At 43.0% G+C, this 26001-nt stretch overlaps 1 protein-coding gene across 5 annotated transcripts in view; it reads right to left on the bottom strand.

The window, feature by feature from the left end:
* Positions 1–26001, bottom strand: part of znf827 (zinc finger protein 827) — a 70036-nt gene that overhangs the window by 27573 nt on the left and 16462 nt on the right. For all 5 annotated transcript variants that reach the window (XR_006377491.1, XM_044190713.1, XM_044190714.1 and 2 more), the window contains exons 2-5: positions 21571–22848; positions 19110–19282; positions 18319–18814; positions 7709–7981 (exon numbers count right to left, since the gene is read on the bottom strand). Coding sequence is in view for 4 of the 5 variants with exons in the window: in XM_044190713.1 (XP_044046648.1) it covers positions 7709–7981; positions 18319–18814; positions 19110–19282; positions 21571–22848 (2220 nt within the window). In the remaining variant the exon portion in view is untranslated. The remainder of the gene's footprint in view (positions 1–7708; positions 7982–18318; positions 18815–19109; positions 19283–21570; positions 22849–26001) is intronic.

Raw genomic sequence — 26001 nt, 5'->3', positions numbered from 1 at the left:
GAGAGAATCTACTGAATCAGTGTGTGTGAGTGTATACTACTGTGTTTATGTGGACGAATTAAAGTGTAAACTCCCCCTTGCCTCCTCCTCGAGGTCCAGGTGTCTGGTTTAATGGTAGTAACCAGCATGTGGGGGACACTGACAACCATCAGCCCCACTAATCCCTTAATCAGGTGGCCAGAGTTGGCCAAGAGTAACCTAGGAGAGGCTGATGGAGGGGCAGAGCAGATGAGGAGAGAGATGGGAGGGCGGAGTTGTATGGGGCACTGCTCTGTAAGGGTCAACCAAGGGACACGCGAGCTTCCATCATTGGATCACCACCCTAACGACACAAGCTGAGTGGACTGTTGAATGCTGCAAAAACACACACAGTTGCACACAAAAACACATCCACGTACGTACTAAAGGACACTACATGTGCTTGAGCTCCCAGTGCTGGGACAAACATGCTTACAACCCAAAGAGCCATTACAGAGAGGTCACATGACACGGAGAGAAAATGTGTGATTGTAAACATCATGTTGAAAGCATCACATCACAGCAGGCAAGATCAGAAATCTACCTGTCACAAAATGAAAACACACAAATGTGGCCTTACTCCCACACTGATAATAGCTATGGCTTTTTGGTCGGGGTCATGACCTAATGTTCTGAAGCCATAAAAAGCAGCCCTCAGTCTGCCTGAATCCAGCTTGTGTGAGTCTGTAAGTGAGAGTGAGTGTGTGCGTGTGTGCCCTGTGTGTCTGTGTGTGTGTATGTGTCATCCCCTCTGGTGCAGAAGCCTCTTCTGTGATACACCAGCTGCCATTAGGCCACAGAATCAGGTCTGGAAGAGTGTGCGTGTGTGAGTGTGTACAAAAGTGCCTGTGCCCTTTCTCAATAAATATCAAAGCTTTTCTTTAGGGTCACTGTTGCTTCAATTCCTCCTAATATTACCTCATAGTGTGCCAGTAAAACTTACGAATATTTTCATGAGCTATGGGAAATAAATGGGGTTAAGCTGCAGGCTATTAAGTTATGTGTGTGTTTACCACTCAAAAATGACAACTGGTATTTGGTGGTTTATATTGTGATCTTTTAAAAAAATGACAGCAATGGTATACATAGGAGCCATTTTTGCGGTAATAGAATGAAAAGTATTAAAAACCAGTGAAACTGTATAATTTCATTACAAATAATCTAATTTATTCCATTTTCACATTCACAATTTGGCCTAAATTTAGAAGAATATTAATCTTGCAACAAAATGCACAAAGTACTCCGCAGAGTTTGGCTGACTGTCTGAACAGACATGTTGTCTGAACATTAGATAGGAACACCATGGTCCAGTGTAACTAGCAGTACTATTACACATTTAAAGAAGGGAGCAAAGGTATACAAAAATAGAATAAAAAAGATGAATTTGTCACATATGGAGTATATTGTTCTATTGAACCCAATTCTTAAAACTTTTAGTGCCAAATTCCTATGAGCATTCTTTGTTTTCCTGAACGTTTAACAGTGAATTGCTTAAACGTTTTGTTAATTTAAGAGCAGGTGTAACAATTAAGTACACTTGCACACAGTTTTAGTTGGGTTTTAGTTTCAGTGCTTAAGATTCATGTCTCTGCTTAAACAAATGCAGGATACTATTTGTGAAGCACTGCATGTGCTTTAGAAACTAATGACAAACTGTCAGATTGGTCAGTCTGTCTGGATTAGGTGGGTTAAATCTTTTTTCCAAATATGACCCTTGCAAATTAAAGCTAATTTCAGCCCCATTTGGTTTGTAATGTCAACCAGTTTTACAAGGTTTGTGAATGTGATCTGTATGCCAAGTTACTATAAATGCACTATACTGTACATACCCTTATTCCCTCTGACGCAGCACTACTCAAGTTTTGAGTCAGAATGAAAGTGACTGGGGTTTGTGTGATGTTCTGTTTTTAGTGATCAACTTTGACCTCAGGTGTCTACTTGAATCTGCGTGGATGTGACAGCCTGTTTCGCTGAGAATATATACAGTAGGAAGGTACAGACCCAGGGTAGATTTGTAACTACACTTTGACAAAAAAAAAGTCACATACCATTAGTGACTTAATGCATGCAAAGTCAATTTATTGTACCACTGTGATGCATCAACAGCATAGAAACAAAAACCTGGACAGACAGACAGTGAGGGAGACAGACAGACAGACAGTGAGGGAGACAGACAGACAGAAAGGGTAAAGACAGGGGAAAAATTGTCAAACAGTGCCAGGAAAAGAACACTCGAGGGTAAGAGAGGAAAGAAGAAAGCAGGATGAGAGAGAAGAGCTGGGGGAGGACCGAAGGATGAGGAACGGCTAGAGCCTACATGACAACCTCTCCACCTCTCCCCCCTCCCATTATCGTAGTCTACCCTTCTCCCTGCTCTGTTATTCCACATCTCTCTATCCCTGCCCCCATCCCTCTCTCTCTCAATCTCTCTATTCTCCTGCTCTCTAGCCGACCTGCTCAGACAGGGGTGAAGAGTTCAGGCGCTTCAAAGGCTGCAGTGTGGAGACTGCATGTCATGTGGGAGCCACAGCAGCCTTGCCTGCAGACTTCACAGACAGCTGCTGCTACAATTGATCCTCGACCAGCTAGCTCTCAGTAGTTGAGCCTTCCAACGGTTGTAAACTGCAGCTACATCTGACTCTAGAGCAGCGTGCTTGATAAACAGCCCATCAGGAACCAGATATAGCCCTTATAAAGTGGTCCTAAACAAAAACATTTGGCACAAGCCAGAGCCGATTCAAGGCTAATAAAGCTTTATCATATAAGGTCAAGACAAAAGACGACAAGTGATTGCCTCAGTAATTCTGTCAATCGCTACTGCATACAAAATGATCTACCCAGGAAACAAACACATATAGCAAGGGGCAAAAGGAATCAACTCTGCATTTCTGTAAATAGAACGATAGGCAGTGATAAGAAGCCAGTGAGACAGAAAGAAAGATGTGAAGGTAGGGAGGGTGGGAGTAAGAGAGGTCAGCGAGCGGCCACACTGAGGGGGCATGATGAGGACACTGTCAGAGCAGTGTAGAGCTTAACAAACTAATACTGTACAGTAATGCCAGCATTGTGAATTAGAATGGTGAACTGCTTACACAGTCTGCTGTGAAAAGCCATATTGAGTAAATAGTGAATCCTTTTATGTGAGGATAAAGATAAATAGTGAGTATTACATTCACTTACTAACTAAAAGGGGAAAGGCTATAATAAATAATATTTTCAATGCTCCCTTTGCTTAGTTTTTGGTTCATTCCACGTTTTCTCCTGGAAGCCAAAGAAATTGAGGCCTCCCATATTATTTATTACTATTTCTGTCATTTTACTTTGATTTAAGATTAAATAATTTTCTTTGTCACAGTTGCTCACCAGCGCAACCAGTACTGTGATATGTTTTCCTAACCTTCGTGCTTTACTGTCCATGGTGCAAAATGAGTAGGAGTAGTACGATGACATGTACGCTTCATACAATCAAGGTAGTGTAAGGCAAGGTGTTGGTGTTTTGGTGAAAACTGACTGTTTGAATATTTGAATATATTTGAATAGCTGTAAAAAGGACCACATTTGTTTTCAGTGCACCATCACTTGTTGATACTTTGGTCATTCTATCATCAACTGCAATGGACGTGTGTTGGGTGCACGTATGCAGTAATTACATAATAATGCCGAATAATGCAAATAAACACATTCTACAACCAGTAGACACAAAGAAAAAACATACATTTAATGCAATTTAAGCAAGAATGTCAATAAGCCTGTCTGCATCTGTCATCCTAAACTGCTTTGAGACTTTAGGAAAGCCTTCCACTTCGGTTGACTAAATCCCTACAGCTACCTGACAGTAGCAGCAGATGTACAGTGTGCGTTTTATCTCCAACAAGTGCCGCGCCAAAGAGCAGAGCCATTACGCACCATGATCCACTGTGGTTACCTCGAGAAAATACACAACCAGCCAGGGTGCTGCAAAAAACCCACACAAACCTCTGTGCATGTGCACTCATCAGACTGGTCTCTTACTTCTGCCACTTTATCCGTTGCATTTTAATTCATGCATTTTAATAGCAAAATGAAGTGGTATAGCAGAATTAAAACAGGGAATGTTTTAGTGAAATTTAAAAGTAGTAAGTCAGGAGTTGTCTTTTTAGGAGAAAAAAAAACACATAACTCTTGATGGAGAGTCATGTAACGGTCAGATTGACAGTGACAATAGCCACACTGTAGTAAGACAACATGTGGTATATCACTCAGTTGTAGCTCCGACAGTAGAGGCAATCATGTGAAGTCTTTTGAGGGGAAGCCAGGTGGAGTTGGCATACTTTGATGATTAACAGCGTTAATTATTACTCAATCAATAAATCAGCTTTGGCCACTGCTGCAAGAACTGCCAATGCTTCTGGAAATCAGCACCCACTCTCAGGCTTCTTGCTGCATTCAGCTAATTGCTCTGATGCACAGAATTTCTTATAAAACCATGGGTTTTAGAGCTGGTGGACCAAACTAGGGATAAACACCAGTTAATATTAAACCTACATTTGAATGGTAACCAGAAAAGGATCAGATAGAATTTCTAAGTTGCTTTGTTCCTGGTGGATGTGTAAGTCAACAAACACAAGTCGACAAAAAGAACCTCATAAGCTAAAAATCTGTTGCTGTCAGTTTGGTTAGATGTCTTTCTGCAGCTCAATGGTCAAAATTGCTTAATGCAACTTTTATTAGCAAGGTAACAAGCACTGTAGAGGGGAGAGGGCCTGTAAAATGTCCTCAGAGATGGAAGGCTTGTTCCTAAGGAATGAGGAATGAGTTAAGCAAGTACAGTAAGTGTGATTTCACACCTATAGTGAGGGTGGCTAGATGGTGAGTGGGTGGCACGGCTGTTACCCACATGATGCCAGTCTGCCAGGGCACCACCTAGGGCCCTGTACCCCCCCTTCCCCCTCCCCCTCCCTTCCTGTGACGCCATGTTCCCCTTGCCCTGCAACACCAGTGCCCATCTGCTAGGACACGTTAGCCGCTGGCGCCAGGGACTATTTAGCCCAGCGTAATTAGCCCCCAGACACCAGCAGCCTGGTTTTAAACAGATGTGGGGGCGGTAGCGCTAGCAAGGCGACTCAACACGACCAACCAATGTTTGATAAGGAAGGGGGGGAGAAGAGGAAGTGACCTAGTTAAAGGGATGATGCAACTCATGTTACAGCACAATGGGCAGTAATGATGACAACCCCACTTGCTATGACTGTCCAATGCCATGGTCGAGGAAGGATGAGCAGCAGAAATCTAATTAGGCTGTGTCCATTTGCTGTACGACAAGCAACAATGAGAAAATAAGCACTTCTGAACAAATAAATAGTGATGTTTTGAACAAAGAAAATGCTTAGACTAAACTCCCCAGTGTGGTTTCCCTATTTAAGTATCCTCACTGGGTTATTGTGTTCTGGGGCTGACCTTTAACAGGGGACAGAGAGAGGTTACAGTTTAGATGCCCTTGAACCGCATGACCGTAATCACACGTGACTGTAACGGCATTGACCTTTACCCAGCTCGCTCCTTTCCTCCTCACCATCTTTTTCTCCTTCCCTTCCCCCCAGGGTCATTTGAGGGTCCAGACTCTTGTCAAGGCTGTCACTCTAGACAGCCCTCTCCATCTACCGCCCCCACTGTTGCCATGGCAATGGACGGCACTGCGCTCCGAGGACTGTGTGAGGGGGCAGCGGGAGCCAGCGGACGAATGAACGCTGCAGCATCTTTCCCTAACCTAGGTCAACCTTGCAGAGCTAGTGTAAGTGATGGGAGGGGAAACGCTGGCCATGCTGCTGAGGACCAAATAAACTGGCAGGATAACATCAGTGCGGGGATTGGAAATGGAGATGGGAGAGAAAGAGGCATAACAGTGATGAAACATAGAACATAGGTGGGGGCAGTACAGTGGAGGAATTACATACTGCCCACATCATTCTTTAAGGTTCTCTCACTGATTTATTTCTTATTTCTCTGATTTAAATTGAGTTTTGCTGTCGTTTTAAAGTAGTAATCATGTCATCTTTGTCTTCCTCAAACACTCACACAAAAGCACATGCACACACATGGGGAAACGTGACCTGGGGGCAGACAGTGGAGCAGCACACGTGTAGTACCACAGAGCTCCCAGCCAGCATGAGTCACTCTGAACACCAGTCAACCCAGAGAGAACAATGGCAACCGGTGTGTGAGGTGTCTATCAAGCACACACACATTGGCGCAGGATGAAGAGCCGCGGATGGAGCAACGCCCCACTGCGCCACCATCAGTCTGCCATTTGCTTTGTGGTTTTTAACAGTGTGGATGTATATATTGTAAATTTTATGGCTGCACAATTCCAGCGCACTAATCATTCCAATGTTGAAACCAGTCTATTTTTTTCTAAAGGAATGGTAGTTCATAAGGCCTGCTAGGTATTAGATTAGCTAAAATTTAAAAAAATATTTGTTAATTCAGATTAATAAACTCAGTATGCATGTATTGCAATGAATTGCTAAAATCAAGAAAATACATTTTTTCTACATATAATACAGCTAGGGAAGCCAGCTCTGTTGGTACATACTGATACACTCCAGCAGCCCACAGTGGACAAACACCTGTCCATAACACACTTGAACTAGACCCGGCATTCAGTAGTGATTTTGGATGTAGGCTAAAATAAGCAGCAGCTTTAAACTTTATTTAGAAGTGACACAAAGTGTATAGTAACTGAAAAACAATAGTACAGCAGCACACGCAGTGTGCTACAAAATAAACAACTAGGTTTGTGTCCCTGCCTGAGGACTTGTCACCAACATTCTTGCTGAGCTCAAACTAGAAGCTGCAAAGGCTAAATCATGCTGTACTGGATGATGTCAGAGTGGTCCTTACAGGTTGAAACATGGTGTGGGTCAAATATCTTACTGTTTAACTTTCTGTTATGGAACAAGGTGCAAGTCAGGGTTGACTTTTAAGTTCAATATAGCAAGCAGATCTTCCAATTGATGGCATTGTTTTGAAGGACATCAGAAAAGAAAACTGTTGCACAAAACTGATACTCAATGTACTGCTTCTTGTTCACAAAAACTTGGAATAAACCATAGATGCAAGAAGGGGCACTGTAGAAAGAAAATGAAGGGTCAAGATAAGTTACCTGAACATCATCACCGAGGATACAAAGGCTCCGCAGCCACCATCTAGAGCAGAGGCCTCAGAGAAACAAAGACTATTTCCCCAAATATGCTTTTTCCCCCACAAGTACACTTTGCTCACCTTTGAGGAGCCCCCAATTTTAGCTTGGTTAGGTGTGCAATTGTAGAAAACAACAGAACCCTTTTATGACAGTCAGTGTCATAACCTTTGGCCTACAACTAACCTCCTGAGCTGCTATTGGCTGATCTGAAACTTAAACAGCAAACCAGCACCACAAATAACACAGTGTATGGCCTGTTCTGTCCTAGAAATTCTTCTGTATAGAGTTTTTTGTTTTGTTGTTGCATGGACTGTTTTACACAAACTTAAGAAATACAGTATATGCATCCAATTCCAAGACCACAGATTTAATGTTTAGCTTAGATTCAGAATAATTACAGAATTGTGTGGACTCTTGCATAGGTTAATTTGAGAACTAAAAGGCTCATTTGCATTTCCCCCTTAGCACAAACATGCACAGATCCATACATACAGTACGTACACACCCTACCTGATAGCTTAATCAGCAGCTCAGAGGCCACCTTAACGTTGATATCCTGGCTCAGTAAGCTGTTCTTAGCCATTGGGCTTCCTTCCCTTGGTTTCAATGGCCCTGGGCGCTCTGTGGCTGCTGCTGCCCCCACTGGCCCGTCCTGGCAGAAAGTCGCAGGGAAGCTTGGCTGGACCTGGCTCTGGGAGGATGGTCTAGGGCTCAAGGCTTCCTCCGCTTTGGGCTCTTCCTTCAGGTGGAATGGAGACTTGAGTGTCTCCCTCTGGTTGGCCGCTGCAGCCAGAAAGAAAAGAGACCGAAGGAACAAGAAGAAATTTACAAAGAGAATTTGAGGAGAACAGCAAAAACACTAGACCAAAATACTGGTTGTGACCAAACAAGTGAGGTTTATTGGGTATTTTAAAAGGTGTATGTTTAACTCAGCAATAACAAGAGGCCATATGGAGACTCTGTTTTCTTTCTATCACAGGATGTGAGTGTAGGGAAATAGATCTCAAAAACAAGGGTCACATACTGCATTCTGTATATCACATAATATGATGATGATCATCAGTCTTAAATGTGATAAATGTATATATATATATATATCTATCTATATATATATCTATATATATATATATATATATATATATATATATATATATATATATATATATATATATATATATATATATATATATATATATATATCTATATATATATATATATATCTCACACACACACACACACACACACACCAAAGTATAATACATGAAAATGATAATTAAATGGAACAACAAAGTGGCCCACAGTGGATTTTCACAGTCCTGTCACTGCAACAGATACCACAGTTGGCGTGCTGTGGGCCAAAACAGAGGGTGCACCCTCATGACTGTCCTTCTCTCTTAGTCTTTAGGGCATCCACAACAAATTCCAAATTCATTTGCCTCCTCTTTTCTCCTTCACACTGTCCCCCTCCCCATCCCATTAATGTCTGTACACTTTATGCTTAGCTTTATTCTACTTTAAGTCTGGTTTCGTCATCCCTTCTCACCCTGGATGTCGCCTCAATCCTCTTCAGATGTAAGGACATGAAATAATTCTTGTACATCTGTAGAGCACGATAGCAATCAGCTGAAGTCTTATCTGCCATCTCTAAAGTATGTAGCCTAGGTTGGGGAGTGAACTGTCACATGGATCCCTCTGCTCTAAAGTCATCTTCAAGAGAAACTGGGCCACATCTAATCCGCCTAAGATGAATAATTAATAATTAGACATGGAGCAACTTCCGATAGCCGCCAAGAAAAGAACAGCGGGGCAAGCTCCTCTCTTTGTGTCTCTCAGCACGTTCCACTACACTCTGTACGAAAATGAAGGTTTACATAGGCTATAGCTTATAACATTGTTGAAATTTAAAATGGCTAAAAAACACTGAGAGAAGCTGTAGAAATATGTTTTAAATACATTCTATTTGTCTGTGCAAGGTTACTTGATATCTTCGTTTCAGTCAGTGTAACTATGGGAACTGTGGGGAAGGTTAAAGAATACTATTGTCCACTATTGTAACCTGATTTACTACGGATGCATCATGTCATTTTTTAGAACCAATTACAGTACTAAGTACTTCATTAAGTGGATTGGCTGTTGACAGTACAGATCTGAATATGTGAAACTTAAAACAGTTACATGAATGCATGTGCAAAATATATATTTTTATATTATGCCATATTCTGTTTTATGCAGTAATAACCTTTTTTGTAGTTTTTACAAACTTATTATGGTTAATTAGATGATAATGATCACTGCTGTAGAAGAAAGTGAGAAACAGAGTTTATTTGAGCAAGCATGAAGGAAGTGTGTGTAGAACCTCACATTCTCTGTAGATGTTGTCATGTTTATGATTGCCAAAAGTAAAAACAAATTAGACAAAATGGATTCAACAGTATCTGCAACTGTAGTTTTGTAATGTAGACTGTGAGTCAAGAAGCAGAGCTTTGCTGCTATAGCAAAGTTTAAAAGCCAGGCCATCACATATGCGAACTAGAAGAGTGATCTCAGTAGAGTACAGATCTCCCTTCGCCAGGCCTGGTATTAGTGATGTGCGAGTCATGAGTGAATAGGTCGAAATGAACAACTCTGTGACTCAGGAGTCACAAGTCCTCATCTGACTCGCCCTTCCAACTGCTACTAGCTAGTGCAAACTGCAAAGACGAGGTGAGAACACATGTCATTCAGACTATTGTGCAACTCTGATATTAACTGTATTTGTGGAGATGTCTCATGTTTATTACTGTATTAACCTAGCCTTGTGAGAAAAGCAACCACTTTGGCGCTTGTTTCATCTCAGTACTCGCTCTCCCAGCCCGGAACCCGCGCCCCCTGCCTTGAGCTGAAGACTTGTCTGACTGCACGAATAACTCACTCACCCACAAGTTCCATGCCACAGTCAGTAACCGTCCATGAATTTTAATTTGTCCCTTTTTAGTAGTTTACTACTACTCGATTCTGATTGATCAATCATGAAATCCAACAGTAATTTCTGATTAGCAGACTTTGTTGCTATGGATGCTGTTTTGATCATAGATCTATGGGACTGACTTCCCGCACACAATCACGGGAAAAGGAGCGGCTGTAAAACAGTGGATAATTTCTTTTGAGCATCACAACCCCCACGAAATGACTCTATTCACTATCAGAATTTGATCCATTTGGTCCGGTAACATTTGGAAAGTCTAGAAGAGCTGCATGATTAAATTATTTGATCCCATTCGAGTTAGCAGAGGGCTAAACCGGAAGTCTCTGGTACGCATGCTCTATGGGCGATAGGGGCCGGTAGGGGAGCCACCAAGCTATGGGTGACTTGGTGACTTGATTGACTTGAAAACCCGACTCTCTTTAGTGAGTGACTTACACAAACTCGAGTCAGTAAAAAGAGTCGAACCTCTCATCTCTATCTGGTATCACAAAATGGCGTATGAATAACACGCAAACGTCTTAAGTCATTTTGTGTAAATGTCATGGAGCGTAGGGACGAGGTCGGGGTGGATGGATGGGTCAAACAAACACAGGACTTTCACCCAGGAGACCACAGTTCGTTTGTCATGTGAAACCAAAAGTCAACGTTGACTTATATTAACTTATGTACGTAAGTTAACTTCCATAACGTCCTAAACTTAAGTAACATTACTGAAATTACGCACGTACGTTACTTAACTGACGTAACTAACGTACTTACCTACCGGCCGGTTAAGAGGAGTGAGGAATCAGCGGTCAATGGCAGTATAAAACAGAGCAGTCAATAAAATAGGTCTTTCCAAAATTGTGAATCACCGCAACCACGAGAGGTCCTTGAGCATACAGTCATAAATGTGCACAAAAAATATTAGACTGATGGGTCCAGTAGTATGCGAGATTAGCAGCAGACAGATACGCACACTCAACCAAAAACATGATCTCCTCCAGACTTACACCTAGCAGAGATAATGATGCAGCAGAGGTTGCTTTCTACATTTTTATAATTGTCTTTGTTATTTTTCCTCACAGTAGAATACATTTGTAATATGATGTCATTGTAAATGTAATGGTCATGCATTCTGAAATAAGAAAATTTATTTGATGATACTCCAACAGACACCATAGTTGGGGAGCTCCGAAGGAGCAACACAGATAGTTCACCTCTAAAATTACCTGTACATCTAAATTCAAAATTTATATTTTTTTTTACATTTTATTTCAATGGAGTTTGATTGTGGCTGAGTAGGGTACCAACAAACACATCTACACATCTTATCAACACCCTTCCCAACCCTTGACCCAGCAACAGCTTTCAAACAATCTGCACACTACTATCTGTCACACACACACACACACACACACAGAGACAGACACAGGGCATGGATATAAGAGGGGCTATCACTCTTGGGCAGACTGCTGTCCAGTCTCCTCTGGCCCCAGCAGAGATCTGCTCCGCTCCTCAACCTACCGTCTCACCTAACATCTCTAACCGCCACAGGCCTGCCGCCCCCTGCCCGCATCATCAATCTGTGCCGGCTCCAGCCCCTCTGATTAATGATGATCTATGCCGAAGGGATAGAGAGCTCAGGGACGGGGGATACAGGGCACGAAAAGGGGACAGGTGCTGGTGTTTTGACCACCCATGTGGTGCCACAATGCCACAGTGCCACACCATGGCGGGCCGAGGCCTCAGTTCAGTTCAAGAGGGGGTGAAGGAAGAGGTTGAGCGGGGGTGACCTTCAAGTTCAGGGGTAGTGGCGCAGGGTCGCACGCGGCACCAGCTGGAAATGTCACACAGTCAGATGTCAGCGGGCAGGCTAAGTATAACCTGGTCAGCACCTGGAAGGACGTCCTCTAATTAGAAGCGTGTTGGGCCATGTCGGATCAGACAGGGACAGCACACTTGGTCACCGCCTTACAAACACACATTAAAATACACTATCCCATTTACCCACGCAGACACACACTTATCTACAGATGGGTGACAAATTACATGAAAAAACAACGTCGAGAGTCTTAGTATGGAGTCAGGCCACCAAGAGCCTCCAGAACAGCTTCAGTGCTCCTTGCCAAGTCTGTGGAACTCTGTCGGAGGGATGAACACAATTCCTCCACAAGATATTCCCTAATTTATGTACAACCTTTATTTAATCAAGTAATACTAGTAATAATAGTAGTAACTGGTGCATGGAAGCATCTGCATTCGATATGTTTTTCCACTCTTTTATTCAGGTTTTTCCTTTAATTTGTCCCTCATCTGTATATCTTAGGAGAAATCCTTACTTTGTGTTGTCACATACAACAGTACGCATGCTGTTTAATGCAGCATTCAAATCATACGAAAATGCTGGGCTGCACATAAGCCACTGACAAATACAGACTCAACACAAACTTAGATTCTCAAATTCTTCTCCTCCTTGACCTCACGAGAACAAAAACAACCCCAGGACGTGCACTCACACACAAAGTCACACCACTCCAGTGACCTTTTGGATTGTCGCTATAAATAGAGTGTATTTCCACTAAGAATCTATGTTACAGAGCCCAATGAATTATTTAGTAGCCTAATCCAATGGGCAATTTTTTTTATTCCTCTTAGCTGATGGCTCACTGACAAAGTGGCAGAGCACAGTACCAACAGGAACAATTCAGCCTACAACACAAAGCTTACACTTTGGCCTTTTTGTCTGTCAGAATTTCACAATAGCATCATGAGCATTCAGTCTCTGGCAGATCATCTTGTGAAGTGAACACAGATCTGAGAAAGGAGATGGGCATCTCTGGGTGACTGGGCATCTCTTCTGTGAGCTTCCTGCATGTGTGAGTACGTACCCAGGCCAATGTCAGCTCCCTGTGCATGATACTGTAAAGCTGGTTCTAGCTCCGGGTTATCAGTTTGTCTCCATGTTATCACACCCCTCTGACACTTGCCACCAATGCTACTTCCATCGCCATTCTCTTCCCTATTTCTCTCCTCTTCGCCACGCTTCTCTCTTGCGCCTCATCCGTCTCGCTGCCAGGCGCTTGTCCACTCCGCCTCACCTCTCGCTCCGTGGCCAGGGCTGCCGTCAAATAACTTCATTAGCTTTCCACCTCTGTCACGCCGGCCTGCTCCCCCTCTGACAATTGGCTGCTGTTTTCTCCCGGAGAAAAAAAAAAGAAGCACAGGGCTACGTGGGGCAGGTTGAGAACCCAACAATAGCTGACAGTGTGCTAGACACTGGACAGTGATACTGATGGCTGCAGTGGGGATGTATGGACCAGAGGTCACACACAAAAGGCCTGCCTGTGTCTGCTCATGCAGAGCTGGAAAGCAAGGGACATGCAGATTAAATCTAGATGTTCACAAAGAGAAATTCTAAATATGCTGTGTCAACTAAGAGATGGTGCAACAAAGCCCAAAGATTTCTACATTTGAACATAAAATAGATGCACCTATGGTGTTTTCAAATACACTAACAGGAAAATCAATGTCTATAACTAGGATAATGACATAAAACGGGGATACGTGGTCTTTAAAAATTCTTAAAAAAGTACAGAAGATTTTTCATCTAGAATGTTAGAATTCTGCCTGTGAATCATTTCACTGTAGCAAACCATAGCATGCATGATACTCTCCCAGGAAAAAGATAAATAAGACAACTACAGAAGCATCATGACAGATGCAACACCTCCCACAACCCCCTGCATGCCAATTATTCACACCCAGCCAGGGTCAAGCTCGTTGTGCCTGTGTCACCGCAGCGGGGGGTGGGGGTAGTATTTGGAGGGTGAGTTGTGCCCACTGTCATTATTAACTCTGGGTCCACTGGGCACAGGGTAGAGGCTGTGCATTTCAAAGTGCCTCAGTGGCTTTCATCTCTGAATCAAAATGTGGATCACACTGGATAGCTAACGGTTGTGTCAGCGTGCAAAGATAAAAATCAAAGGGTATCAGTATAACACTCAATGGAAAGCAGGGCAGCCCAAAAAATGATATGCTTATTATGTCAGAGGTCAGGAAGAGTTCACTGGCTTTTTATGCCTGGGGAACTCAATGCAACTCCCTCTTTGCCTCTTTCTCCCTCTCTCTCACTTGCTGTCACTTTATCTGTCTCTTTTTTTTGTATCTTTCCTTCCCCAGCTTTTTATACGTTCTCCCCCACCCCCCTCTCCTAGGCCTTGTGGGATTGAGGCACTGAGACAGCAGTGTGAAACAGGAGGGATGAGTTGCTCGTGTACACATTCAATCTGGGTTGGCAGGGAGGTCAAAAGAAATGGAGTCTAGAGGTCCCAGGAGGAACTTCCTCACCTCTCTCTCCCTGGCTGCTCTGTGGCATGGGTAAGTCTCAAGATCTGAGCCCAGTTCTTCTCAGTTTTATAACCCTCTATCTTTAACTCCGCTTCCCAACAAAGGGAGAACTTTGCGATCAAAGGAGCAGTATTCATTAAAACCCATCATCATGCATTCAAGTTCAACATCCTCTTGTCCTGTCTTTTTATATCCTTCCTCATTCTCCTTGAATGATGCCCTGACTAAGATGTCCGCCACTTGACACTGGACTGACATTGCGAGGAGCCATCTTGGCTCCTCTGGGAGTTGCCTGGGCTTGATTGTGCAGTCTGAAAGTGAAGTGCAACTGGCACCCAGGGGGCATCCATGTGGAGCCGGGGCGTGCGAGATCGACGGGGAGTTAACTAAGCCGGCCCAGTCCCTGTGCATCCTGGTGGGGTCACAGGATGGCGCTAAGGGCGCTAATCATTTCAAATTATGAATTCCTTTTTAATTATGAATTATGCATACATTTTTAATTAATCTAATGTTCCCAGGGTTTTTTCCTCCCATCCTTGCTCAAGATCTCAATCTAATTATACAGCATTAAGTGGAAGAGTGGCAGCCGTAGCCTCGACCCCAACGCTGAACCTCGGTCAACCTTTTTCCATCAATCTTGCCATCCTCTCCAAGCTCATCCTTTGATATTTTGCAACTTGGTGAAATGCATCTAAACACGGCCTGGACCTAGTATACCTTAGAGCAGCATGTTTGTCAAGTTTGTTTAGTTTGTTAAAATAATGCTGTATCATTATGTTATGAAGGTTCCATGTCACATTGCAACTTTACCAATGGCAGAAAATACTGAATTACATGATACATTTGAAGTCTTAAAACTGTTGTATGAATAGGAAATATTACTGCCACCACTACTACTACTCAAATGTCTTGAGGTGCAACCAGCTACACAGCACATCAACTGTAACAGAGGGCAGGAATTGGGAAACTTCACCAAAGTACATTAGCTCTATGTAAAACAATCCTTAATCCAGGGCTCCACTTCTTCCACTTGTCATTTTCAGTTGATCTCATCAACACCTTTAGAATAAAATATGTCACCATTTTGTCAGTCATAATAATACTGACACACAGACATAGAGAATTGTTAGCAGGAGAAAGATGCCTAGAGGTTACAGATCTTCAACTCCCCTGACAACTGACAAGACGTGGGTGAGAAAAATAAATCCCTTAACAAATAATGTCGAGGTGCCCTTGAGCAAATCATTTAGTCCTCAACTGCTTTAGTGGAGCTAATCAGTGGCCAACAGCAGAGGACTCAGGATGTTCTACTGGGAAAGTGTTATGTCAACTTTGTGCAAAAGAAGCACAAAAAAAAGAATCTATCATACAGTATTTATCCTTGGATGGATAAATAATCTCAAAAATGGTAGAAGAATGTAATATCATTTGAGTATTGTACTGATGTTTTTAAGCAAATATGTAGTTCAAAAACAGACAATTTATCTTCAAGATTAGATATGAACATACTGTAAATGCTCTGATTTAGGTCATGACTTTAGTGCTGCACTGTGGTACTTCAGCTGATTTTTATGTGCATGTTCTACTCTGCTGCTACCAATCATGATGGTACACACAATGATACACTGTTTCTGCATGAGGTGCACTTTAACTAATGAATATCAAAAAAAAAAAAAAAAAAAAAAAAAAATCATCCCTGTTGACAATTTAGCAAAGCAATGTTTAGAGGCAGGAAGCCACTGAATCCTTACTTTTTAAAAAACAAAAAACGCTCAATATCAGATTCCAAGCATTCCATGAAGGAGTAAGTAGACTGAGAATGTTTTGTTATTATGCTAATAATGTCTCCTCTTTTGCTTACTCCAACATACCTTCATCGTACACAAGACACAAGAAGGGTGCCAATAAATCAGTTGTGCTGGTCTTAGCAGTATCTGTCATTTGTACATGGATTGAGCCTTGATCACTGAGGTGAGTCATCTTTTGAATGTAGATTTGCAAACTCAGATCTCATAGGTGACATCCTTCCTGTGTTTATGCATCAGCTGAGCAGGTTTTTGTGGGATGTTATCGGAATATTTCAAGCCTTTGTACCTGTGACTGTCTAATATGGTTTTCAATAGCGATATACAGTATACATACAATGTGTGTACTGGCAAGACTGTTGTGTTAAAACTTGAATCAGAAACATCTTTTGTTATATAGGTGCCACTAGTTAGAGAGTGCCAAATGCACATGATTTAAATTTCACACATAAAAAGGCAACTTTACTGTGTCTGTTCAAAGTTTCAATACTTGTTAAACAGCAGTTTATTAAGAAACTCATCTATTTATTGTATATAAAATCTTGTTGTTCTAAAGGTTACTAGTAGGCACAATAAAAATAACCAAAATCTATTCAGTCAAATATACAGTATTTTGTCTTCCTCAAATAAGTGTCGTATGGGCAAGTTTTGAATTCTTTGGGTCCTAACCAGTTTAAAAGGCACACGGTGCTTGTGAAAAGGCTAAAAGTCCACGGCCTACTTTCCTACCATACTCATGGGAAAAAGACAGAACCCAAGGTTGTGAATACCCAAGTGTACAAGTGAAGGCATGTCTGACATCCTCAATATGCACAATAATAGTTAAAGTCTGAAAAAAAAAAAAAACAGCTCAAACATACGTGTCTAAATCTACCTTCAAGACACAGGCAGCGTGATTTGGCACATATTGTGTAAACTATTTCTATTCAATTCACTGTATAAAGGATAACAAGAGTGGGATTACATTTTTCCCCCTATGTTAATGCCCATAAAACGTCTAAACACATTAATGTATTTGCCACTGCCAAAAGTTAAAACTGTCTATTCACTAAAGGTTTGAACTAACTCCCAGACGTTTTAGGCTCCTATTGTTTTAAAATTCATCAAAAACAGCTCACAGAGACATACTGCGGCCTTGACCTGAAACGATAAACATAAAACTGTTTACACTTCTTACGAATGTTATTTCTGGTGACAGTGAAGAATCAAAACAAAACTTAAGGCAAAGGGGAGATACGTCTAGCTGGAGATCAGAATGGATGTCTTCACGTTAAAGTCTGGAAGAAGTGAAATACTTTTGATAAAAGTGCAACTGCAATGACTGGAATTATAAAGTCAAGCTGAGAAAACAGGACAATAAATAAAACAATTATGGATTACAGGAGTCAAGCTGGTAGTGTGTCTGTGCAAGCTGTTTTTCTAAGTATTTCTCAAAACCATATTACTTAATGCAATCTGTCTTGCATTTGGACAGTAGAAACTGCAGTTTAGTACATACTGTACATTGGTGGGTTTATCCTTTTTATAGGCAATAATGGCAATAAAGAAAACTAACTTTACACTGGTGTTGCGCTTTTAATTTCTATAGACTTTACAGGCGACTGCCATTATACACAGGCTCCCAAGTAAGCAAAAATATACATATATGGATTGACTTAATTAGAGCTAAAACGATTATTCAGTTGATTGATCAGTCGATCGACAGAAAAAAAATGGTGAACTATTTTAATAATCAAATAATTGTTTAAGCAATTTCTAAAGCAAAAATGGAAAAAAAAAAAACTGATTGTAAAATGTGAATATTTACTGGTCAATCAACTTATCAATCTGAATATGTTTGAGTTTTCAACAGCTGGTCGAACAAAACGAGACATTTTCAGACAGTCATCATGGGCTCTGTGAACTTGGGATGGGCATTTCTTTGCGGTTTGCTGACATGGATTAATTGATAATGAAAATACTGTTAGTTGCAGCCCTAGACTGAATTGCATTTTTCATTGTATAAGAAAAATGACGCTAACCTGAAAGCTTCATAAGTAGGTCAGTGGCCGTCTTGGTACTGATGTCAGGGCTGAAGAGGGATGCTGTGGTTGAACCACTAGGACTGGATCTGACCCCGACTCCTACCCCAACTCCAGGTAGATCCAGGGAGGTGGCACTGCTGCTGGGACGGTCCCTGCACATGCTAAAGGGGGAGAGCACAGACAGATCTCTCTCCTGTGGCTCCTCCTTGATGTGAACGTGATTGGAGGAAGCTTCGACCAGAGGGGACGTCTGCTGCTGAGTGTCTGAGTGCAGCGGGGACACCTCCGTCCCTCTCAGGTCTGCGGAGCCACTGTCACCCATCAGGGAGCCCTCGCCCTCCGTGTCGGTGGTGAGCTCCTCTTTCACCTTGACGTCTGTGCGGGGGAAGTGCTGGTGGCAGCGCATGTGAAGCTTCAGGCTGAAGTGACGGGAGGAGGTGAAGGGGCAAAGTTCACACTGAAACGTCTCACCCCGGTCCTGGTGCTGATGTACCTGGAAAAGGAGGACAGGTTTAAGTGTCAAATCACTTCAGGACATCAAAAGGAAAGACTGGACTGTTTGCTTCATTTAGGTTAAATGTATCAGTGAGGTGCTACAACAAACATGCAGTAGTGTTTAATTATTATGCCATGTAGAGGATATATTACAAGTTTAACTAAAGCATGCATATCCTCTAATGTTAACAATTATATTCCAAGAGCCATAATAGCCACTAATTAAAGATGATGTGAATGAGGGTGACGAGGAGAACAGGGTCACAAGATGAAGAAAATCCATATCATCTCACCTTCATGTGGGACTTAAGATTGTCTTTGCGAGCACAGCGGAAGGGACACAAGGGACACTGGTGGCTTTTCAAGCCTGTGTGGATGACCATGTGTCTCTTCCAGTAGCTCTTGCGTTTGATGACCAGTCCACACACAGGACACTGGAATGGTTTGCCACCATCCTCAGGAGAGCCTTGAAGGCACCAAAGAACATTGTTACCATTTACAAAGAACATTCAAGGAGTTTTAAACACCAGTCATCAGTCTTTTAGTGCATGGAAATATGTACTATGTTGATAAAATGTTACTTTGTTACTGTAAAGAAATAAAAACCATGCCTTACCAAATACAAATTACAGTATTCACAGATCTAGAAGAGACAACTACTCCACACCTAATGGTGAAAACTATCAAGGGAAATGTCAGCTGGAAGCAATGGAAGTAAAAACTCAAGCATGTTTTAGTATCTCGATTATTGTTGTTGGCTTCATATCCGGCATCCATTACTGTTTAATTGGTCTTATTAGAAAGAGGCATGATTGCATTACAAATTCTACAAGGGCCTGTCAGGATGGCTTCATAAGTATTCCAGTGCCGTTCCTTGAAAACATCTGGTAATCAGTGTTTGGTGAAATTACTGTGCTCAGCCATTCATTGACCTGAGGTGTAAAACCTCGAGACTGCCTATTTGCAACAATAAACCGCCATCTGCGGCCCAACCTCTCCAAGCACAGCAGAGATCACAATGCAAAAATGACTTCTGCTTATTCTGAGTTGAGCTGAGTGAAGCGGAAATAAAACAGGAGAGAGGGAATGTGTGTGAGTTCAGTACCTTCATCTTAGTAACATGTCTGTTTCCTATGTAAGCATAACCATGTTTTAGAGAAAAGGAGTAAGCTTTCATTATATATTCAAGGTGCAGAACATACCCGCGCAATACAGTTTTATAGTGGAAGTGGCAAGGGACGACAATAAAACAAGACATGGCAGTCAATAATCAAGGTCACATTTTTCAGTCTGGCAACCAAACAACTACCTGCATTTTTACAGCGCTGCTCGACCTTGACGGCTCACGGGTTAGAGCAGACCCCCTTTTTAGCATGCAGATCACAGAATATTACATCGACTGCCTCATCTGTCTGAAGTCAATTTGATCCAGCCATTTTAGATTTGGCGGGGTTGCGACACAATCCCTCAAAAGTGCCCATCCATCTCCCTGAAAACATTCTGTTCTCCCTAAAGGCTACTTAGTAAGAGCCTGCACTTTGAAGCTTTCTCTCTCCCTGTGCAAGAGTGAGATCTCTGTGTGCACCCTTGTTTGGGTTACATGTCTACATCTGAGTACACACTTACAGAATATACTGCATGGCCATTTGTGAGTAACAGAGAGAGAGCATAAGAGGGAGAAAGAAAGAGAGAGTGCATGTGCATGCATCTGTATCCAGTCAGTGGAAAGTATGATGTGTTTGGCCTTAAGTCTGCTGTGCTGATCAGAGCAAAGGGCTCTGGTTAGTGGGGGCTGAAGCCAGGAGGAGGCTGCCGAGATGGATATGGACTCCAGGGCTCCCCACTGTGCCGAGCACACACTGACGGCCCCCTTTTGGCAGCACGCACATCCGAGCACAAACGAGCTGGTCTGGTAAGGCAGTGAGGTCTCAGTCGGAACCCCCCGTCGAGCCCACAGACCATTTCCCAGACTAGAAGGCCAGCCAGGGCTGTTTTCTCTCGGCTATGCGCTCTGCTCGGCTGACAGTTAAGCTGAGGCTACGCTATTCGCTACTTCAGCACCAGTGAGGTGAGAACAAAACCATTACAAAACTAGAGAAAACATGTCAAGGAAGTTCAGAATTGTGCATTTTCTGATGACACTGGTGACAAGTAAACTTGCTACTCTCCCACACAATAACAGCAAAGACATTTTATCTTCTTGGAGTCACGCTTCCATTGCAATATTAGTTTTAATTTATCAGTACTAACAGTTCTGATTTGCATTTCATGACTCAAGTGCTATTATTTGTTTAGTAAATGCTGAATGGAAAGAAGTGTAATGATATTTGATGATGATATTTCTCTTGAACTTCAGGTAAATTGTACAACTGTTTTTCAAAAGAAAGGGACATGGTGAAGGAAGATGAACACTTTCCATAAATGAAGTGCAGCTGAAGTGATCCTTAACCAATGTAATCTCACTCTTCTATACAGAGATAAGGATATTTTATTTCATTGTAGCAACCTTGCTTGAGTTTAAGTAGCCTGACTCTGTTTAACCCAAGGCAACAACCGAGTGTGTTTATTGTTTTGTAACTGTCACACCACTCAAAAAACATCTTTTAACTGGCAAAATATCCAAAAATGTACCCTACCTAAGCTGACCTTTACTCATATTATCTGTATTGGTGTGACCATTATTTCGATTAATGTAGTATTACTAATACTATGCGTATAGTGATTGCTATGCATATATTACTACCACTAGATTACCTGCTTGGCTGTTGGGTTTGACTCTGCCCTTTGGAGTAGAGGGCAACAGCAACTCTAGGCTCTGGGTGGGTGTAGAGGGCGTGGGAGCCTTCTGGTTCTTGTCCAGCAGGGGCTTCACATCCTCTTGGAGGACCCCAGCAGTCGCCAAGGAGCAACCATCCTTCTTCTCTGCCAGCAGGTTTCCCGCTGCCCTGGCTGCCACCTCTTTGAGCAAGGCAGCAGAAGAGGTCATTGAGACAAGTGAGAGAAAGGAACTGGCTGAGGCTTGGTGGTCAGTAGCAGCACTGGCCGTTGACGAGGCTTGGCTCCGCTCACTGACTTTCTTGGAAAGTGCAGCGAGGGTGGAGCTAGCTGACTGTGGGCTGAAAGGAGAGTTGAAGGCATCAAAGCGCACCACATCATCTCCTCGACCACCCCCTCCGAGGGCGGGCACTGCAGATGAGGCAGAGGTGGAGGAGGAGGAGGAAGAAGTTGTTGAGGAGGAGGCCACGGCATTCTTGTCTTGAAGTACAGCATTCGCTGCTGCTTTTAACTTCTGGATTGCAGAGTCCGGGGACAGGCTGGAGCCGCAGGGCGTGGAGCAGCTGGCCGGTGGCCACTTATCTGCAACACCTGCCCATACAAAGCCACTGCCGTTGCTAGAGGTGACAGAGTTAAAGGGGTCAAGGGGCTCTTGCTTAATGTTGGTGACTGAGGGTGCCAAGGAGGCTGGTGAGGCTGAGCCGCTGTTGTTGTTATTGGCCAGTTTTCGGGCAAGAGCACTTAACTGCTGGGCATGGTGGGAAGATGGGGAGAGGGTCAAAGGTGGGGCTAGACCTATTGGAGGAGACTCCCCCCCAGCACCTCCCCTGGATGACCGACCCAGGAGCTCCCCAGTGTCAAGTTTAAGCGACCCAGCCTCTAGGAGGCGCCGTAGGTTGCTGCTAAGGGGTTTGCCCAGGGCACGAGATGCTGCCTCACCATACAGTGATGATACCACAGAAGAGAGTGTGTCCTGGGCCGAGAATGCACCTCCATCCAGTCCAAGAAGTTCCAAAGAGGCACAATGGACGGGTGTGGGGCAACCCAATGAGCTCTCACCTCCACAGGTATCGTGGTCCCCAGACCCAGCGCTAACTCCAGGCCGTTCATCAGGAGAGGAGCCCCTGGGCAGGAGGAGCTCATCCTGGGTGTCTCCATAGGACGACGACTCTGAGCGTGTGTCAGAAGCATTCCCAAACCAGCCTTCCTCCTCCACAGGACCGTCATCAGGCCCTCCTTCCTCGTTGCTGTCCACATCTGGAAGAGGAGAGAGAACAATTTGAACGAACCAAAACAAATGCTGTGCAAGTATTAAGACAAAGATATCACCATGTTGCTCTAGTGAACAGTTAGACTAAGCATTATCTTTCAGCTAAACAACTGACTATCCTAGTAAGAGTTGTGAAAATAAAACACTTAATACTAAGAGTTAAGTAGAGGGCATGGGCACAGCCTCTGGCTGATTGTAGACAGCTTTTAACATTGGAAATAACTATTTACTATTCACTTTTATTATTTCCCATCCTTTTTTGTCCGATTGTCTGTTGCAGAGCAATTAGTGATCTGTACCATGTGGAAGCCTAACAGACTACAATTTTGAACATTCATAAACACAATTACCTGCCCAAACCCTAGTTAAATGGCCATTTAAAGCTGCAAAAATACATTTCAGTGCTCAGCAAGGAGACCACTAAAATGACTTCCAACACAAATTCAACCTCTTTCTTATATAATGGCAGCTTTCCACAAGGAGCATCCAAGATGTTTGAGTAATTTTGATTTTTCTGTCCTTTTTTTAACCATATTTTTCCCACCCTTGGTCTGGAAGAGTCTAGTAAAGGGGTTACCATGACAACGGGTCCTTCTGGGAGGCTAGACAGCAAAGATTAGGGTAATGGAGGTTACAGAACTAGATTAATATTCATGAGCCTGCAGATACCACCGGGGAGCCAATAAGGATAGGGTTAAGGTCACCAAGGGTCATTAATATACACTTCATGTATCAATATTCATAAGCAAAACATTACAGCTTGCCAGACAAGGGCGAACAAAGAAAAGTGCATATTCCTGATACATATTAACAAACCTCCATAAGAATATGTCAAAAGCACCAAGCCTGGGAAAAACAAAATGTCAAAACTGACTTTTTTCCCCCTCCTCTTTGGGTTACTGTACACAACCTCACAAAATATCTGCTAAAAAGGAATTGGCTGAGATTTCTGAGAAAAATGGGCACAGTTGCAAAAACATGAGGCAATGAAAGAATTATTTAAAAACGTCTCACACACTAATACATATATCCACACATCCACACACACCAAAGCTGTCTTCACCCTCGCGACCCTGACAGAGGCCTGGTGGGTCTGCTCTGTGTTTACAGGCAAAGGCAAAACAGTTGCCAGGCAACCCAGCCCAGCAACCTGTTGGGATCATTAGAGTTGGCTGACATCTGGCCAGCATGGCTCGCCATGGTCCAAAAAGGTGACCACAATCACAACCCACTATGACCGCTACTCTCCTGTTGCAACAGATATCAAACGGGGCTTGCACACTTCCCAACATCTTCTCATCTCTGTCTCACACATACACATTTCCATCTTACATTTTTCAGTGACACATAACCAAAAGCTCACAGTAAATGTCAGATGCCAAAAAACCAACGCAATGGATTATGTTATAATATTGGACTTAGGGCTTTGTAAACTGTCTATAAACTCACGTCTAATAGACTTCACCTAAACAAACAATGCAAGATGTAGGAGACTGAAGAGCATAAACAACATGCATGACCCTTCTTAAGACTGTTATAAAAGGTGAATGAAAATGCCATAATGCACAGATTGTGAACCCAATTTCCCATGCTCCTTGAAACCATTTTGCCACCTGAGTAGGGTTAACAGGAAAGAAAGAGAGGGAGAGGGAGAAAGAGCCAGTGAGTCATGCAGGACAGGGCTTGACCCATTTCCATGTGACATGCGAAAAGCAGCAAGAGCCACTAATGGCTATAATGTGGTTAGAGGGAAATCGCTAGATTGCTGACCCAAGGTCTCAGCTTTGAGGCTGAACTCTCTTGCTTCCTAGGTTCACTCTTAAACCTCAGGGTTAGGTGCTGCTGAACGCAACACTACACCACTAGGCTTCTGCCAGAGTGCTACAGTGCACTGATACACTCCACTACCATGGCTTTATGTGTCACAGGCAAACCATCCCCGCAGGTGGAATGACATTTCCCAAGGTCATGGTCTCCGGCCCAAGCTCTAAGGGGGCCTCATCTGAACGCTATACTCGCGACTGCTGTTGTATGCCCACCACGCGCACGGAGACAAACATATGCACGTACATACATATGTTTGAACTACAAATACACAGCCAAGAATGTGATTTAATGCTGAAGTCCTCCCCCCACAGCATTTTTTTCTGACACACTTTCAACTGCTTTTCCTCCGGTACAGTGGCTGGCTCGGCGACAGTAACTGCAACCCCCCCCCCCCCAAGTGATGGAGGCATGGAGATACGGGCCGAGGCGGCAAGCGTCTGCCACTGAAAGTGAACCATTTAGCAGTGTAATGGCGGGGATGACTTGCATGTTGAGACAAACAGCTGCGGGGTGCTCAGCAGTCTGGATCTGTTATCACTCACACACGGGTGATTCAGTGGTGCAGTGGCGGGGGATTTTCTCTCTGGGCCACAGAGATGTATAGTGCCACCACATTATAGACAAAGAGAGAGCCATAACAAGTCAAAGTGCAAGCTGAGGCTACATAAAGAGAAGGCCGTGCGTGAGCCTTCGAGACTGGATAGCATAAACTGACTTGAGATTGAACAGAGATGCACACTGAGCAGCTAAAAATATTTTGATGTAGCACCTCTGTGACTTACAGTATTTGGAAACCTGTATGTTGTGTTAACCTGTCACAAAAGAGAGATAGGGAGCTCACAGCTAAAACCAGTTTCCGAAATTAACTTTTTGACTCACCGGCCAAGGGGACTGGTAGATGAAAAAATCCACCGGCCAAGCATATTTTCTACCGGCCAAAATTATAAATTGCCTTTTTGTGTGACATATACATTCGTTTCAGTACATTTCGTTGAGATAATAAGGTATTATGTTGAATGGCCAGAGCAAAATTTGAAGCAAAATTATTTTAATATATTGACGGTTAATCAATTCAAGGCTGAATACAACTCAAGAAGTCTTGATCTCAAAACTCTACTAAAGTATTTGCTATTAAATGTACTTGAGGATCAAACATAAAAGTAGGGTGTGTATTACACACTTCTGGGTTGCAGCAGCAGGTGATAGTTAAGCGGAATATCCGATGTCCTGTACGGTAAACAGTGCCGCAAAACTAGGAGCGCTCGAGGCGGTGTGTGCGTGTGTTTGTCAAACTCCGACACAGACAGCAGAGG

The sequence above is a fragment of the Siniperca chuatsi genome, linkage group LG3, assembly GCF_020085105.1.
Source record: "Siniperca chuatsi isolate FFG_IHB_CAS linkage group LG3, ASM2008510v1, whole genome shotgun sequence".
Taxonomy (NCBI): Eukaryota; Metazoa; Chordata; class Actinopteri; order Centrarchiformes; family Sinipercidae; genus Siniperca; species Siniperca chuatsi.
The sequence above is the reverse complement of the archived record's forward strand: the minus strand, read 5'-3'. Positions and strand labels throughout refer to the sequence as shown.